Source organism: Monodon monoceros, unplaced genomic scaffold, assembly GCF_005190385.1.
Source record: "Monodon monoceros isolate NGI ecotype Baffin Bay Population unplaced genomic scaffold, NGI_Narwhal_1 Super_Scaffold_21, whole genome shotgun sequence".
Taxonomy (NCBI): Eukaryota; Metazoa; Chordata; class Mammalia; order Artiodactyla; family Monodontidae; genus Monodon; species Monodon monoceros.
In genome coordinates this window covers 114,780,802-114,798,982 of record NW_021703778.1, presented here as the reverse complement: position 1 = coordinate 114,798,982, position 18,181 = coordinate 114,780,802, and the positions used below count along the sequence as shown (strand labels likewise).

General features: G+C 39.4%; 1 protein-coding gene across 2 annotated transcripts in view; it reads left to right on the top strand.

Moving 5' to 3' along the window:
- The first annotated feature begins 10,288 nt into the window (after positions 1–10,288).
- SEC23A (Sec23 homolog A, coat complex II component) overlaps positions 10,289–18,181 on the top strand; it is a 65,406-nt gene continuing 57,513 nt past the window's right edge. For both annotated transcript variants that reach the window (XM_029238633.1, XM_029238632.1), the window contains exons 1-4: positions 10,289–10,438; positions 15,532–15,773; positions 17,429–17,486; positions 17,691–17,777. In XM_029238633.1, coding sequence (XP_029094466.1) covers positions 15,553–15,773; positions 17,429–17,486; positions 17,691–17,777 — 366 coding nt within the window. In that variant the 5' untranslated portion in view covers positions 10,289–10,438; positions 15,532–15,552. The remainder of the gene's footprint in view (positions 10,439–15,531; positions 15,774–17,428; positions 17,487–17,690; positions 17,778–18,181) is intronic.

Below are 18,181 nucleotides of genomic sequence, written 5' to 3'. Positions count from 1 at the left end.
ATGCAAAGAATAAAGTTAATGCCAACACCTAGAAATTATCATTATTAATCTTAGGACCAATCTTGTGAGGGGGTACTTTATTTCCATTTTGCAGGTGAGGAAACAAGGCAGAAATGGATTAAGTTAACTTGTGCTGGGTCACAAATTGCAAGAAACAATCAAAGTACTATATCTGTTTTTCTAAACAAGCTGTGAGTGAATACAATTGACTTGTTTTCTAAGGTTTGTTTGTTTTTCAGGCTTTTTTTCTTCTTTTTCTTAAAGCACTGTCTTTAGCTTGCAAGCAATTGATTTCAAAACCAGAATGTAACTTTCTAAATTGGAGACAAACTAAGGACAGTCCTTAGGTTAAGAGCTAAAGAATTAGTGCTTTTGAATGGTAACTAAACAATTGGGAGACTTGGAAAGAATCTGTTTGGCTGCAGTCAAACTAGAAAATTATTTGGTTAAAAATTTTACTGATTTTGGGAGAAACAAACTTATAAGAAATATGGAGAAATGCTCCTGTCACCAAACGTTTTGGTAATGATCAAGAACAAATTAGAAAAAGTAAACAGTGTGTCATTTCTGGACTTTCCTACAAATATATATATATATACACAAATATACACATATATACAAATATATATATATATTTGAAACTAGCTTATTAGCAAGAAATATGGAGAAATACTGTCACCAAACGTTTTGGTAATGATTAAGAACAAATGGAACAAATTAGAAAAAGTAAACTGTGTCATTTCTGGATTTTCCTACAAATACATTTTTTTTAAACTAGCTTATTAGCAATTTATCCCCATTTTTCTGGAGAAAAGAACCTAGTAGACCAACCACAAGGGAACAATTCTTAATACTGGACTCCATGTATAAGTGTGTGGCAGAACTACACAGGGATGAAGGGAACAAGGGGAGGAATAGCAGAATGGAACAAAGGTTGTCCTGGGAAATATTAAGAAAATTGTTTTTCAAAAGAAAATGTGAGTTATAAAGTACATCAGTGATTCTGAAATGGTGCTAAAAATTTAAATACACAGGAATAAATTCATTCAAGAGAAAGGAAAGTAAAAATTTATAAGGGTTACTTTCTACTCTTTAAAACTAATCTGACTTAAAAGAATTAAGGAATGAACATTGGAACACATTTTAAATATGGTTATAAATTGGAAATTGCACTAAGTATTTTTGAATGTTTCAGTGAGATATGGGACAGTTGAGAAGAAACTATTTGGTTGATGAAGTTATTCTGAAAAAAACTTAATTTTTAGAAAGCTGAACTTCTAAAACTATAATAACCATTTCATTTAGCCTCTTTCTAGGAAGAACTATTCCTAAGATACCAAACTGCTTCCGGTGCCCCGTTTTCAAAGATTTCCAGTCACTTCTCAGTTTACAGTGGAAAGACTTTTCTGTTTCAGTGTTTCTCACATTGGTGGTTGGCTGTAGGAGTAGTATGAAGGTTATGAGAACAGAGCTCAATGGCTGTTTATTGACGATGATGGCATCTGCTAAGTCAAAATTACAGAGCTAAATGCAAAATTTGTCCCTGTATTTTATATCCCTTTAAGCAGCTCAGTTATTTTCAAATGTTTGTGTATATAAGAATTATCTGGAAGAAATTATTTAAAATACAGACTCCTGTGTCCTATAACTCTCTTCCTCCAGAGTTTGAGTCTATTTATTGGTTGTAGGGCTCTGAAACTGAGATTTTTAAGAAGCATTCCAAGTGAGAAACATAACTTAGCCCATCCATTTAATCTTTTCCCTCCCTATTCTTTAAGATTTACTACCCTAGAATTTCTCCTACATTACCATACTTTGTCAGTTCTTTTCTCCTTGGCTACAGTCTAAAATTTAACTTGCCTCTTTATGCCGTTGAACTTTAATAAATTCAGTCATCCAACTAATGTTTATCAGTTTTCTATTACGTGTCAGGCCCTGTGGTAAGCATTGGGCTTTATTAGGTGATCTGGGGACAGTGGAGCTTTGCTGTCAAGAAATGGGGATAATTCTGAGGAGTCCAGCTCCTGGTTAAAAACCTATGTGTGATTTTTTTTTAGGCCTGACTATACGCCAGTTACAAAGGCTTTACCTGGCAGGCTTCACAGGGAAACCTGCCCTCTCCACACCAGACTTGATGCTCCCATTCAATGCATTGCAGTCTCTGAAGGGAATTGCAGTCAACAACAGCCAGGCATTCTAATGCACTGCTGCATTCCTAGCTCAGGTGTTTCCACTTGGAGGTCTCCTTCATGGGAAACTTCACGTCTCTGAGTCAGTACTCAGTAGTTTTCCACTCCTAAGGCTGCCCCCATCCCCACCCCCAGTTCCATAAATCTGCAGGAGTCTTTTGTTTGGGACCCCCTCAACAGTGAGATGACCCTCAACCAGTCATGCCATTCCATGGGGGTAATGGAACAGGGGGAGTCTGTGCTTTCACCAGGTTTAGACTCTTGCTTATGCAATCACAGTAAGTGATTACGGGCTTCACTTTTGCATTCATTTTGGCTCATTGTTGCTTTGATTGGCTTCTCTGACACCTGGGAGCTGAGTTCTCTCTTCAGCTCATCTGAACACTTGACAAAATCTGTGATTAGGTATTTTAATCACTCTTATCTAGAAAGTAGAAGAAAGAAGGGAAGCTAATGGTGTAATTGGTAAAGAAGCAGCAGTCACTCATATTAGCCAGGTTAGAGAGGTATTCGGTCATTTTGTGGTTTGGACAATCTTCTTGAATTTGTCAGACTTCAGAGACACGATTACAGAGTGGTCTTGTTTTGGTCATGATCCTTCAGGGTTCCTGAGTGTTCTTGTCTGATGTTGGTGTGCTGTGATATGGTTTAGGTTCAACAAAAGAATAGTGTGGCCTGGCTGTGAGTGCCCGGGCAGCTCCTAACAACAGCTGGGGCCAACTGATAGAGCCAGGCCAATTTCAGGCTCTCAGAAGATGCTTTTTTCTTTCTTAGGGCTATATGGGGCCAAATGTTTTATATAGATTATCACATTCAATCCTCACAATGTGTTGTTATTCTAAGTGGTAAGTATGATTGTTATCTTTATTTTCAGATGAAGAAACTGGCTCAGAAAATGTTACATACCATGCCCAGGTCATACAAGTAGGAAGTAGATGGAGCTGAGATTCTATCTTGGGTGGTCAGACTTATGAACCATTGCTCTAAAACTTACTATGCTCCACAAGATACAGCTCAGCACAAATGAGAGGCTTTATGACCCACTGGTTGTAGATTAGAGAAAGGCAATTAAGTTAGACGCAAGGGGATCCTGGTCTTGGGTCACACCCTCTGGGCATGAGCAGAGTCAGTCTCTTTATCTCTGTCTGAGAATGCTGTTCTTAGGCTTTGGAGTCCAGATCCAACAAAGCTCACTGATGCCAGAAAATTAAGGTGAAGTCTAGTTTAGTTATGGAACACAAAACCCAAAACTTTACTCCTCTTTTAAAGTAAAAATACAAATCTAGCTCCTTCCTTTTAAAGTAGGAGTTCCCTTCTTTGCTACGTGGTTTTAATAATTCTTATGTTCTTTACAAATCAAATAAACATTAGATGAAAAGGAAAAAACCGTTAGTAGATAATCATGTTTTGTTTCTTTAGCTATAAATGGTTTGAGAGCAGATCATAGGATTTCATTTGTTTAGTTCAATTAAATGAACTCAGTAATAATTCTGGAGTTGGTCAGAGTGGCAGAATGAAATCGTATTGGAGTATAATACTGGTGGGGCACTCTGTGGAATAGAAGCAATTGCTGTTTGAACAAGAGCTAGAAATTTTTAAAAATTTATTTATTTTATTTATTTTTATTTTTGGCTGTGTTGGGTCTTCGTTGCTGTGCGCGGGCTTTCTCTAGTTGCCGCGAGTGGGGGCTACTCTTCATTGCGTTGCACAGGCTTCTCATTGCGTTGGCTTCTCTTGTTGTGGAGCACGGGCTCTAGGCATGCAGACTTCAGTAGTTGTGGCACGCGGGCACAGTAGTTGTGGAGCGCGGGCTCTAGAGCACAGGCTCAGTAGTTGTGGCGCATGGGCTCCGTTGCTCCGCGGCATGTGGGATCTTCCCGGACCAGGGCTCGAACCAGTGTCCCCTGCATTGGCAAGCGGATTCTTAACATCTGCGCCACCAGGGAAGTCCCTATATTATTTATTTTTGGCTGTGTTGGGTCTTCGTTGCTGCGCGCGGGCTTTCTTTAGTTGTGGCGAGCAGGGGCTGCTCTTCGTTGTGGTGCATGGGCTTTTCATTGTGGTGGCTTCTCTTGCTGTGGAGCATGGGCTCTAGGCACATGGGATTGGTAGTTGTGGCACATGGGCTCAGTAGTTGTGGCGCATGGGATTAGTTGCTCCACGGCATGTGGGATCTTCCCAGAGTAGGGCTTGAACCAGTGTCCCCTGCATTGGCAGGCGGATTCTTTTTTTAGGCTCAGCGGCCATGGCTCACAGGCCCAGCCGCTCCGCGGCATGTGGGATCTTCCCGGACTGGGGCACGAACCCGTGTCCCCTGCATCGGCAGGCGGACTCTCAACTACTGCGCCACAGGGGAAGCCCGGCAGGCGGATTCTTAACCACTGCACCATCAGGGAAGTCCCTTCTGCCCATTTTTTGATTGGGTTTTTTGTTGTTGTTGTTGAATTTATGTGTAATTTATTAGTCTTATTTACTATTATTATACCTGATATGATTGTAGTCATTGTGTGTGCAGACTACACCACCAGACAGATATCATACATATGGACTTGACACTCTGCCGATGCTGAGTATTACTCTTTGTAGTGAGTAGTCCAAAAATAGTTGGCTAGTGCCTTATAATGTCACTATCTGAACAAATGGAAAAGAATCCGTATTAGAAAAAACTGCAAATGCTTTATTTATTCCCTGGTGGTCTAGTGGTTAGGATTTGGCGCTTTCACTGTCATGGCAGGGGGTCAGTCCCTGGGCGGGGACAAAAACAAAAGCAAACAAACAAAAAATACCCAAAGCAGACACTGGATTAAACCAAAAAGTAGAGGCAAAAGCTCCATCTGGTGTTGACCATATAAAATTCCAAGGAATTTGCATTATCATACTTCACCTGACTGTGTAATACTAGAACCTCCAGTTTAGAAACATCTGTGGATTGAAAAGTAGGAAGGAAAATACTGGCTGTTACACATTAACTAGTGATTAAGATGATTAATGACTGAAGAAAAAGTCATAGGTTGTTTGGAATACTTGCCCCCAGATAGTCCCTGAAAAAAAGTTCCAAGGTCAAATATCTTTGGGAAATGTATGCAAATGCCACTCTTAAATATTCACAATGAATATTAGCATATTAAAATTCTTGACAAGTCAAGAGTCCTATTTTACATAATTTAACTGGTATTTGAACACAGGACCTCTCCCTCTCTCTCCCTTTTTAATATTCTCTGGCATTTTCAAGAATACCAGTTTGAAAAAGTAATTATCTTAGGAGTATTTGCTTTAAAAAAAAAAGACTTTTTCGGGGGGGGGGAACTTATGTCAGATTTTATAGTTTTACCATCCAAATACATAAAAATGATGATGATAAAAACAATGTTTGGGCTTCCCTGGTGGCGCAGTGGTTGGGAGTCCGCCTGCCGATGCAGGGGAAGCGGGTTCGTGCCCCGGTCCGGGATGATTCCACATGCTGCAGAGCGGCTGGGCCCGTGAGCCATGGCCGCTGAGCCTGCGCGTCCGGAGCCTGTGCTCCGCAACGGGAGAGGCCACAACAGTGAGGCCCGCGTAAACAAAACAAAACAAAACAAAAGAAATACAAAAAACACACAATGTTTTATAATTGTTTAGGTTTTCATGCTCAATTCAAGAATACTTAGGGAACGATCATTTTGTGCCAGGACCTGCACAAGGTGGTGTAACTGACAGCAAACAATTATAATCAGTTGCATGTTGGCAAATGTTTAACAAGAATCCTTCAGGTTCACAGATTGATCTAAAATGCCTTGGTCCGGGGATGGCTATAATTTAGAAAGCCAGTAAAGGGACTTCCCTGGTGGTCCAACGGTTAAGACTCTGTGCTCCCAATTCAGGGGGCCCGGGTTCGATCCCTGGTCAAGGAACTAGATCCCACATGCTGCAACTAAAGATCCCACACAAGGCAACTAAGATCCCGTGTGCCTCAACTAAGACCAGGCACAGCCAAATAAATAAATAAATAAATATTTTAAAAATGAAAGCCAATAAATACTGTTTTTGGAGGTTCTCCCTTTTTCCAATTCATAGTCTGACTCCTTTCTCAGGAGCTCAATAAATTTTCCATTCTCTAAAATGGCCATACTACCTAAAGCAATCTACAGATTTAATGCAATACCTGTCAAATTACCAGTTACATTTTCCACAGAACTACAACAAATAATTCTAAAATTTATATGGAACCGTAAAAGACCAGCAATCCTGGCAAAAGAACAAAGCTGCAGGCATAACCCTCTCAGACTTCAGACAATACTGCAAAGCTATAGTAATCAAAACAATGTGGTAGTAGCACAAAGACAGACATGTGGATCAATGGAACAGAATAGAGAGCCCAGAAATAAACCCACACATCTATGGTTAATTGATCTTTGACAAAGGAGGCAAGACTATACAATGGGGAAAAGACAGTCTCTTAAGCAAGTGGTATTGGGAAGGCTGGACAGCAGCATGTAAATCAATGAAGTTAGAACACACCCTCACACCATACACAAAAATAAACTCAAAATGGCTTCAAGACTTAAATATAAGACAAGACACCATTAAAATCCTAGAAGAGAACATAGGCAAAACATTCTCTGACATAAATCTTACCAATTTTTTCTTAGGTCAGACTGACCTAATCAAAAGAATACATATACATATATATGGTATATATTGTATATATTATATATATACGTGAATCACTTTGCTTGACAACAAACCAGAAACTAATATAACATTGTAAATCAACGATACTTCAGTTAAAAAAAAAAGAAATTTTCCATTCTCTCTCTATTCTTCCTCAGATGAAAACCTCTTAACTTTCAGTATATTCAAAAAACTAGTCTTTACCATTTACCATCTGGGTCCAATGGATCCTTTCTAATTTTTATATCTTTAAGTCATTTCATGAATAATTTATACACATTAGAGTAAAGGGATATTCAATAAAGCTGTTATAAAAAAAGAGTAAAGGGATAATGAAAAACAACTTTATTGGACATTTAAGTATCTAAACATAGAAAACCCTAGTTTTTATTCCATATTTTCCTGGTTTTGAAGATATATCCAAAATGGGCAATGTCCTCTAAATGCAACTACCTACACATTATCCATGATGCTGAGTCTGGAGCATACTCATCTTGTAAATAGTGACTGCAGATTCCAAATACATCACTACTGCATACTAGCTTATTGTTGCTTCTGATTCTTTTTGCAGTTGCATTATCAAAACACAAGACTTGTAGAATTTTTTGAAACATTTAAAGGCTCATCATTTTGTTGAAGAGAGGACAGCCATCTTCTTTGCTACTTAGCTGCAAAACATTTGTATTTTTAGTTTTATAAATGAGCAACTCAAAGAATTTTTAATTTCTAGATTATCTATTTCCTTCTTATCATCTTTGTATACACAACTGCCACTATCATTTGTGCAGTTGTGTATATATATATGTATCATATATCATATCATTTGTGCAGTTGTGTATATATATATGTATCATATATCATATCAAGTAAATGTATCCATATAAACATCATAAAAGGTGAAAGAATACTATCATATGTACTCTTAACAAAATGAGATTATCCAGATGTTTGCTGCAAAATCTTGTGGAATGGAGTTATTCCTTTTGAATGAGTAAGTAGATAATACCACGTTTTCTTTTTGTCCTTAGAAATATATTTTTTACTAATTAATTCTTGAGTTTGAAAAATTCAGTTAGGTGGTGGTCATCTAAAGATTCCTAGTTTAAGGTTATTAGGGTCTAGAGTGCTGTTCTCTATCTCAGCATTAATCTTCTGAATTCTGAATTCTCAACTATATTCAATGAGAGCTAAAGCATAGTACAAAGATCTAGAAAGATGATGCAGTACTTTGAGCATTGCAAAAAGAAAACTGAAGGATAATGCAATAGTGATGACTTACTTCACTATTCTATCATCTTAGGTAATTCTATCATTTTCCATTTTCTTATTATTTTAGTATATTTTGAAGCATGATTTGGAACAATTAATGAGTAATGATGAAATAGTTCCATGGATGATGAAGTAGGAGAATGTTGCAGGACATAGGAAAAATAAGATCAGTAAGATTCCATTATGTATCTTAGATTTACAAGAGTCCAAATGACCCATATGACCACTGCAAATAGAGAAAGTTTTATCCTATTTTTTAAAAAAATAAGTTTTCTCTTTGTTTTTTGGAAGACCTTTAAGAAAGAATAAAAGTCATGAAAAAAATGAATCCTTACAAATAGTACTCCCAAAAGAGGAAATCTCAGAAAACCAAAGTTTGGGTCTAATAGATCCTGATGATATGTACAAAGGTTAAATTCTTAAACTCATTCACCTTTAAGCACATAAAGACAGATATGAATGAATTTGTTACCCATCATAACATTTATTTCATTGTAATAGGAAACAAAAGCCTTTTGTTCAGCTGAATACATAGGCATTATGACTTCTTAGACTTCATTGAGCTGGATAGCAAAGATCCCTTTCTGGGGACCATAAAATAATGAAATTACCGAAGGTGCTATACTTTGGTGTACTCCTCACTGAATTCCAGGATCCTGGTGGATCCTCTCACCTATGTCTATTTACCCTACTCATTCCTAGATCTTGTTTCTTTTTGCGAATGTCCTTATTCCACCTTTACATCATTGTCTATAGCTATTTACTTGCTGTACTTTCAGCCAAGAATCCTTGTTAAGGTAGTATCCTGAGCCCACTTTATTTGCAGGCCTTTACAGAATTTTGGCTTCTGATTCCCATTTCCTCTTCAGGATTGTATTAAAATTTGATAAGCAAACTAATACTCTTTTACCTTACAAAACAATCTTAGAGGAAGTAAAATATATGTTTGCTGCATATCTTATTTCTTGTGAATATAAGCTTCAAAGGACAAAAAATTGATCTTTTTCTCTATTCCATAAAATGCTTATAGGGCTAAGCTTTGCAGGATTTTAGGTGTTGACCTATCTGGAAATAATTCCGTGAGCAACCCCTCACTGAAGGGTGGGGTTGCCTGAGACCACCAAGCTCGAATGCCTTTCCAACCAGTTTCTGTCTGTCCCATTTTGCTCAGTTCTTTTCTTGGAAAGAAAAGCAGAAAACACATCAAGATTAATCAGCCAAAGATTGTAGTGTGTGTGTATGTGTGTGTGTGTGTGTGTGTGTGTATAGGGGGAGAGGTGGCAGAGGCAGTGTAGGAGGAAAGAGGTAAACTGACCAGGAATACAGGAATAATACAGGAATAAATAGTATATAAATTCTTCCAGACCAGACATTTGGCTGTTTTGCCTACATCATATCACAGCATCGCTACTGTGCCTGGCACAAAGTAGATAGATGTTCAGTAAATGTTTGTTGCACTAAGTGAAAGAACGAACTTCTCACTTTGCTTTTTCAGCGGCGATGCAGCCTGTGTTTCTTGGAATCAACCCGGGCCCTAGAGGAGAGGATGTCCTAGAGCAGGGGTCCCCAAGCCCCCACCCTCACCTGTCTGCGGCCCGTTAGGAACCCGGCTGCACAGCAGGAGATGAGCAGCGCGGAGTAATGGACGCTTAATCTGCCGCTCCCCATCGCTCACATTACTGCCTGAACCATTCCCCCTCCACCCCCGAAAAATTATCTTCCACAAAACCGGTCCCTGGTGCCAGAAAGTTTGGGGACCACTCTCCTAGAGGACACCTCCATTTCTCTCAGCAAGCTGAGGAGTCTGGCGACAGAAGGTCACACATCATGAGACCTGCGGGGAGTGGGAGCCGCCATGGCTCCGGGTAGAGGGGACCGGAGGGCCATGGCGCACCCCACCCTCGCGCTCCAGTTCCACCAGGTCCCGTTCCCCTCCCCGCCCCTCCTGAGTACCCCTGTTAGGTTTGGCATTGTCACCCCGCCCCTCCAGCTCTGGTCCCCTCCTCTTCCCCTCCCTTTTCCTCTCCCTATCCCCTCGCCCCGCCCCGCCCTGGTCCCGCACCCTCCCCTTCAGTTCCCTGGCCCGGTCGCCCCGCCCCCAGAACCGTCCCCTCCCCCTCACGCCCCTTCACGCCCCGCCCCGCCTCCCCCTTTGACGTGGCAGAAGCGGCACCAGCCATGTTAGTCCCGCAGAGTTCTGCGCCGAGGCCGGGGGCGGGGCGGCGCCGTCCCTGATTGCGGTGCCACGGCTTCTCTGGCTCGGCGGAGAGGGCGGATTTTGTAAGGCCGAGGCTGCGACAGGCGCGGATCTCGTACGTGGTGGCACTGTGGTAAGGATCCACTTCAGGGCTGCCTCCTCTCGGCTCCCTTGGGGGTCCGCGGGCGCTCAGTGGGAAGCGGGGGAGGGGCGGCTGTGCGGCGGCGGGTCCGCGGGCAGGGGTCTCAAGGGTGGTGCCTGCTCTGCCGTCTTGGTGCCCCGGGGCAGGCGGCGTGCGCCGGGGCTGCGAGCCGGCCCGGCGGGGCTGCCTGGAACCCTGAACTTGTCACTCTCTCACCCACCACCCTCTGCTTAGTTCTCTCTGGGCCTGGGAACCTGGCCCCCTCACCCACCTGACCTGTATCAGGTGCGAAAGATGGGAGTCGGGTGAAAAACAGCAGTTTGGGCATCTCCCCCAGCACCCCACCCTCCGCTCCCGGCCGATCTGCCTTCCCCACCCCACCCCATCACCGCTTCTAGGTACTTTGACTTCTTGGTTCATTCCCTGCCTGAGCTGAAGAGCCCTAGACTTTGAACCGAGGTGACTTCGTCACCCGTAGTTCGGCCTTGGGAGTTAAAGGGGATAAGGAGAAAAGTGCCAGGTATAGCTAACACCTTGGGCCTTGATTACAAATAGACTTCAGTTATCAGATTAGACCAATTGTACCTACTTCATTCAGCCCTAAGTGTTTTCCCGTTCTGGTGGGAAGGGAAAAGTCATAGTTAAATCTGCATGTAATCACTGGATTGAGTAAGTTGAATTCGTGTTTTCACGTGAACTTACTCAAGTTACACCCCTCAAAGTCGTGGATAACTAGCCAAGTTAACTTGGTTAAAAGAAGTTTTAGATTTAAATATAAATGCGTGTTAAGTCTTCCTTCTCTCCCTTCTCCAGTAGTCTAATGGACATCATTTTGGAATTCCAGTCATTTTTAATAGGCTCAGAATTTTAGATTTAGAAGGGGTCTTGTAGTTTTCTAACCCAAACCCCTGATCTTACAGATGAGAAATTGAGGATCAGAGGGGTTAAGCTATTTTTCCAATATAATAAATCTAGTCATGGGAAGTAGTTGAAGACACTTCATTGAAGATTTTAGGACAGAAAAGTGGGAGAGGCACATATAATTGTTAACAAATATATCTGATTGGAAGAAACTCAAATTTTACTTGCAATTTACAATGTTTTGCACTTAGTTATCTATAAATGGGCTAAAATGGGAATATTTAAAAACTTTTAATTATTATTGAATAGGTAAAGCCTTTTAAAATACTGTGGGCACATATCTGATGTTCTAGGTTAAAGTGACTTAATGCTTCTTTCCTTTTAGTTATACCATGAGTAAGTATTTAACTAAGGTAACTCCCAATGATTATAAGTTGTGCTGAAAAATGAGACATTTCTTTAGAATGGTCTTTTGTGTTTGTGCCACTTAAAAAAATATATAACACCTAGTATATTAAGTCTGCATCCTAATATAGTGTTTGAATCGTATTTATTTAGCTTTATGCTTTTAGACAAACATAATATCAGGGGAGAGAATGCTTATCAAATAATGCCATTTTATAAAAAGCTGGTTTGTAACAGGACTTTATTTCAGATATGCTATTGTTGACTATGGGACCAAACCTGGCAAAATTTGTACTAGAATGAGTGATTTTAAGATTGAGTAATTTCTCCCTTGGAAAGGTGAGGGAAGTTGGGGGGGTGTTTTGCATGCCTATGTAATTGGACCAGTTAAGAAGAAACAGGTGGGACTTTTTCAAACCACTGCTGGAAAGTGAGAAGGTAGAAAATAAGTGTGATTTAGTGAACAAATATAATCTTAGAGCAGAGAGACCGAGAGGAAAAAGAGTGAGGAAGAGGAGGGGAATTGTACTCACATGTAACTCAGGTGATATTTAGTATGTCTCAATAAAAAGTAAGGATGTGGAGTTACAATCCAGGTTTGTTACCTGTTGTAGAAACTTAAATCTGGCTATTGCCTGTGTGTAGATGTCTTCATGCTAAGTTTCATAGAGCCTTTCTCTACTAGGCTCCCAGATTTTGAATTAAGCCCCAGAGTCCTAAGGAGGTGATTCTCAAGACCTCATTATACTCTTTTTTTTTTTTTAAAGAATGGATGCACTTATAAATTTATTTATTTATTTTTGGCTGTGTTGGGTCTTCGTTGCTGCGTGGGCTTTCTCTAGTTGCGGCGAGCGGGGCTGCTGCTCTTCGTTGCGGTGCACAGGCTTCTTATTGCAGTGGCTTCTCTTGTTGCGGAGCACGGGCTCTAAGCGCATGGGCTTCAGTAGTTGCAGCACGCGGGCTCAGTAATTGTGGCTCACGGGCACGGCCTGTGGGACCTTCCTGGACCAGGGCTTGAACCCGTGTCCCCTGCATTGGCAGGAGGATTCTTAACCACTGCACCACCAGGGAAGTCCCAAGACCTCTTTATACTCTTAAGCATTATAAAGCATATAATACTTAAGAGTATTATAGGATGCAGAAAAAAAAGAAAAACCTGGCTTAATAGAAGACAGGTAGATTTTTATATCTACTGCTTTGCAGTCTATTGTAATATGTTGTTTTGGTTGAATTGTGTGAAGGAAGTCTGGCTTCACATAGGTACGTAGTTGGAAAAAGGAGAGATAATATTAATAGCTTTTTCGTATTAAAAAATGTGCATATTCTTTGATACTATACCGAAACTCGACAGTTTTAATTAAGAAATCAAGGGTTAATTGCAGTGTGGAGTCTGAAACCTTAAAAATGAACTTTTTGTACTTATTGTGTTATAACCCATTGGTCTGTCCTCCACTTTGAATGGATCATTTACCCATGCATGATTTTGTAACATCATGAAAAGATCATTTGGGAGCTCTTGCTTCACTGAATAATGTGTATCTTCCAAATGTTGGCATGTTTCATTATATAATATATTTAAAATCATATTATTATCACTACTGGTCTCATCAGCAAAACCTTTACATATTAGGAAGTTGTGAAGCTCATGGTATTAGGTACAAGTTTTAAAAAATTTTAATGTTTTAATTTAAATTTGAGAAAGCTCAGATTTTATCATTGGCAACAAATACTGTGAATGCTTTTGCAGGTGACAGGCTCACTTCATCCATTTTTAAGAAAATATATGACAAATATGACAAAGTACTAGTTATATACTATTCTTGGAGAATTGAGAAAATAGTCACTTAAAACATTTTTTGTGTCTTGTCGTTCAAATGAACAACGCTGATTGGTTGAGTATATTTTAATAGTCTTTTGATGCTTTTTGGTGATGCATTTTAGATGTATCTCAGATTATAGATGCAATTAAGTAATAAACAGAAAACTTCATTTGCTTTATGTTCTGTAGAAATAATGGGAGGGATTGCATACTCTTAGAATTTATACTCACATCTGTAGCATGGAAGCTGTTGCTAAAAACCATTTCTCTCCCAGAGGAGGTTGTTTCTCCTCTTATTGTTGCCTGTGTTAAAACTGAGGTTGGGGGGCTTCCCTGGTGGCGCAGTGGTTGAGAGTCCGCCTGCCGATGCAGGGGACACGGGTTCGTGCCCCGGTCCGGGAAGATCCCACATGCCGCGGAGCGGCTGGGCCCGTGAGCCATGGCCGCTGAGCCTGTGCGTCTGGAGCCTGTGCTCCACAACGGGAGAGGCCACAACAGTGAGAGGCCCGCGTACCGCAAAAAAAAAAACAAAAACTGAGGTTGGCATCTTCTAACTCCTCTCTGATTATCCCAGACCTTTGTTTTATCATTATCTTTCAACAGCCACTTTTTCTTGAAAGCTCATATTATCTTTCTCAAAGCTGTCTCCTGTATTTAGCTTTAAGATAATCTTTTCTAAACAAATCTAGATATCTTAGGATTTCTCCCTACCGTTTATCAATCTTTGAAAAATACATGATCGCTTTTGAATAGCATAAAATTCCTTAGCTGTCTCTGAAATTCTGATGGGAGGAAATACAGTGTTTAATTTTTATTTTATTATTTTTTAATTGAGATATATTTGGCATATAACATCTCTTTTAGAGAAGGGAAAGGTCTTAGCTGCTTAAGATACTTCAGATTTGTTAAGCTTCGCTTTCTGTAATTTGTATTACTAAAATATATTTGGACATTTTTCTAAAATTAAAATTGTTATTATATCTAATAATACCTTTTCTTCCCTTACTTACATTTTAAAATCAGCTCCTCATCCCATTGTTGTTCTTAGCTACTTCAGCATCCATGTTGCCTCTGTTGGCACTCTACCTTCATAATTCTTCGGTTCTTGATGCCATTCATCTCTCCCACAAGTCTTTTAGCCAGCCACATAGTACTTGAAATTCTATCTTCTCAGACCTTTAAATTTTACAGTTTCCTTCCATCACTAACCACTGTTGCATTTTGAGAGCATGAGATAAATAGAACTGCTTCCCAGGTAGGAGAGCTGGCATCCTAGTCAGGAAGCTAAAGAATAACAAGATGGAGATGTCTCTTGATACTGGGCACTAACCAGAGTGGCATCTCCCTCTTCCAGTGGTAAAGTTAAATGATTATATTGAAATTATATATCTCAAATTAGAGTTTAAAATGCTCTCTTAAGTTGGAATGTTAAAAATATTCTGAATTAAGTTTCTGCAAGAGAGGTTAAATGATGCATGATAAAAAATTACCTGTCTAAAATAGAAGTACCTAGTTTTAGAAAAATATTTTTGTTTTGCACCCTTAAATATTCTCTTCTAGCAATTTTAGTGGAAACTTACTACTTTCTGGGTAGAAAAGCATGTGAGTTTTAGAATTTAATGTTTTTGACAATCTATGTATTAGAATAATGTAACTCACAAGGCTGATATGGAAAACTTAGGATCTAGATTTTCCCCCATTTTTGCCTAAATCAATAGGACATCTATTTTATTATTTATTATTTTTTGCCATAGTTTTTTTTGGGAGTGAATAAAAAACGATAAAATACCTCTCATTGGGCCTAATATGCATTGGGTTCTGTAGAGCCGTTCATTATTTTGTTATAATTGTGGTCATTGTTGTTTGCTAATTTTTTTTGAGATAAATATTTTCATTTGGTTATGATTTCTAATGGATTAATATTGCTGGAAGTGGGAAAAACATACTTATTTTGAATTTTCTTAAGAGGATTTAAAAATATCGTTTAATTTTGTTACAGAAATAAGAATCAAGCTCTACGATGACAACCTATTTGGAATTCATCCAACAAAATGAAGAACGAGATGGAGTCCGATTTAGTTGGAATGTTTGGCCATCAAGTCGACTGGAAGCTACAAGAATGGTCGTTCCAGTAGCAGCCTTATTTACACCACTGAAGGAGAGACCAGATTTGCCACCCATTCAATATGAACCTGTTCTGTGTAGTAGGACCACTTGCCGTGCAGTTTTGAATCCTTTATGGTAATTAAAGTATATGGAAAAAACTAATGTCACTATGATTTAAAAAAAATGTAGTTTCTTTCTTGCTCATTTATATAAGAATATCTTTGTTTTTGATTATAGTTATTTTTTCAAATTAAGGTAGTCAGATCCAAAGAGCTATAAAATCTTAGGATCATTCTAGTTGTAGAGAGTTGATAAGAAACCAAAATGCAAAGTTGTCACTGTGTAAACTGTTAGATTCTATCAGTATTCTCTAGATACTGATGCTGGCAACCAACCCATCTTGTGTCATTTGAAAGGTCATAATTGAGTGGTATGGTGTTTGAAAAATGTTATGATTTCTTGTTACATAAGCCAGACTCTCAAGAATTAACTTTTATTCCTCTTTCTGCTCCCTCTCTCTCCACTCAGTCCACTAGCAAATCTGGTCGATTCCATCTCCAGAACAATCAGGATTCTGTCTCTTACTCTCTGCTAGAACATGATACTTCAAAATATACCATCTTTTTCCTGGATGGTTTCATTATCCTCCTAACTGGTCTTCCTGTTTCCATTCTTGCTTTTCAGCAGTCTCTTCTCCACTCAGAAGCTAGAGTTTTACAAATGGATATCAGATTATTAAAATTGTTCAATAGATACTTATTACACTTGGAATGAAAAATCCATAGCCCTTATCAAGACCTATAAGACCCTATATGATCTATCCTTTGTGTATTTCTGCCTTCATCTTGTATCATCCATTTTCTTTATTTTCATCTGCATTATACCTTACCCTCTCTCTTATCCTTGGATATACCTAACTTACTTCTACCACAGACTTTGTGCAATAGCTATATGTGCTGCCTGGATTGCTTTGCCCCCAGATTTTCCTGTGACTGGTTTCTTTTCATTCTGATTACATGTCAGTTGTTTATTTTTTTATTTTTATTTTTTTTGGCTGCGTTTGGGTCTTTGTTGCTGCGCGCAGACTTTCTCTAGTTGCGGCGAGAGGGCTTTTCATTGTGTTGCGCGGGCTTCTCATTATTGTGGCTTCTCTCGTGGCATGCAGGCCCTGGGGCATGCGGGCTTTAGTAGTTGTGGCTCACGGGCTCTAGAGCACAGGCTCAGTAGCTGTGGCACACAGGCTTAGTTGCTTCGCAGCATGTGGGATCTTCCTGGACCAGGGATCAAACCCGTGACCTCTGCATTGGCAGGCGGGTTCTTAACCACTGCGCCACCAGGGAAGCCCTTCAGTTGTTTATTAATGAAGGCTTTCCTTTATAGTAGCCCTTCCAAATACATTCTCATGTCCTGCTTTGTTATCTTTAATCTTTATTATCGCTATCTAAAAGTATCTTCTGTGTTTATGCGTTTACTTGTTTATTGTCTTTCTCTTCTACAATATAAACTCTGTGATAACAGGGACCTATGATCTTGTTTACTTCTTTATCAGCACCTAGAATAATGGCATTCAATAAATATATTTTTATTGAATAAATGCTTTCTAGATCTAAGTTTAGAAGTTACTGAGCCATTTGGAGGAAAAGAAAACACCTAAAAATACATGGCTTTTAAAGATTGCTTTGATATCAATTTGAATATATTCATTTTCAGAAAGAAATTAATTTTATTGAAATTAGGATTATTGTACAATTTAACTGAACCATGAGCTATTGTATCTTTTCTTAAAACAGTCAAGTGGATTATCGAGCAAAACTCTGGGCTTGCAACTTTTGTTATCAAAGGAATCAGGTAAGAAAACCCCTGTTGCAGATGTTAATGCTATAATACTGCTCTAAATATGCAGAAAGATGCATATTTAAAAATAAAGATAAAATAACTTTATATATGATGAAACTATCTTTTTTAATAATTAAATGATCAGGAAATAATTATTTTCAGTTTAAAATTTCACACAAATAATTTATTAAAAAAAATTTTTTTTTCTACCTGCAGTTTCCACCTACTTACGCTGGTATATCTGAACTGAATCAACCTGCTGAACTTTTACCTCAGTTTTCTAGCATTGAATATGTAGTTCTGGTAAGAACATAAGAGTAACTCTAAGAAATTTAAAATATCCAGTAATTTATACCAAAATAACTGTTAAATTGAGCTGACTTAAAAGGCATCATTTTTTTTTTAAGAAGATGTTGGGGGTAGGAGTTTAGTAATTAATTTATTTTTGCTGTGTTGGGTCTTCATTTCTGTGCGAGGGCTTTCTCTAGTTGTGGCAAGTGGGGGCCACTCTTCATCGCGGTGCACGGGCCTCTCACTATTGCGGCCTCTCTTGTTGCGGAGCACAGGCTCCAGACGCGCAGGCTCAGTAGTTGTGGCTCACAGGCCTAGTTGCTCCGCGGCATGTGGGATCCTCCCAGACCAGGGCTCGAACCCGTGTCCCCTGCATTAGCAGGCAGATTCTCAACCACTGCGCCACCAGGGAAGCC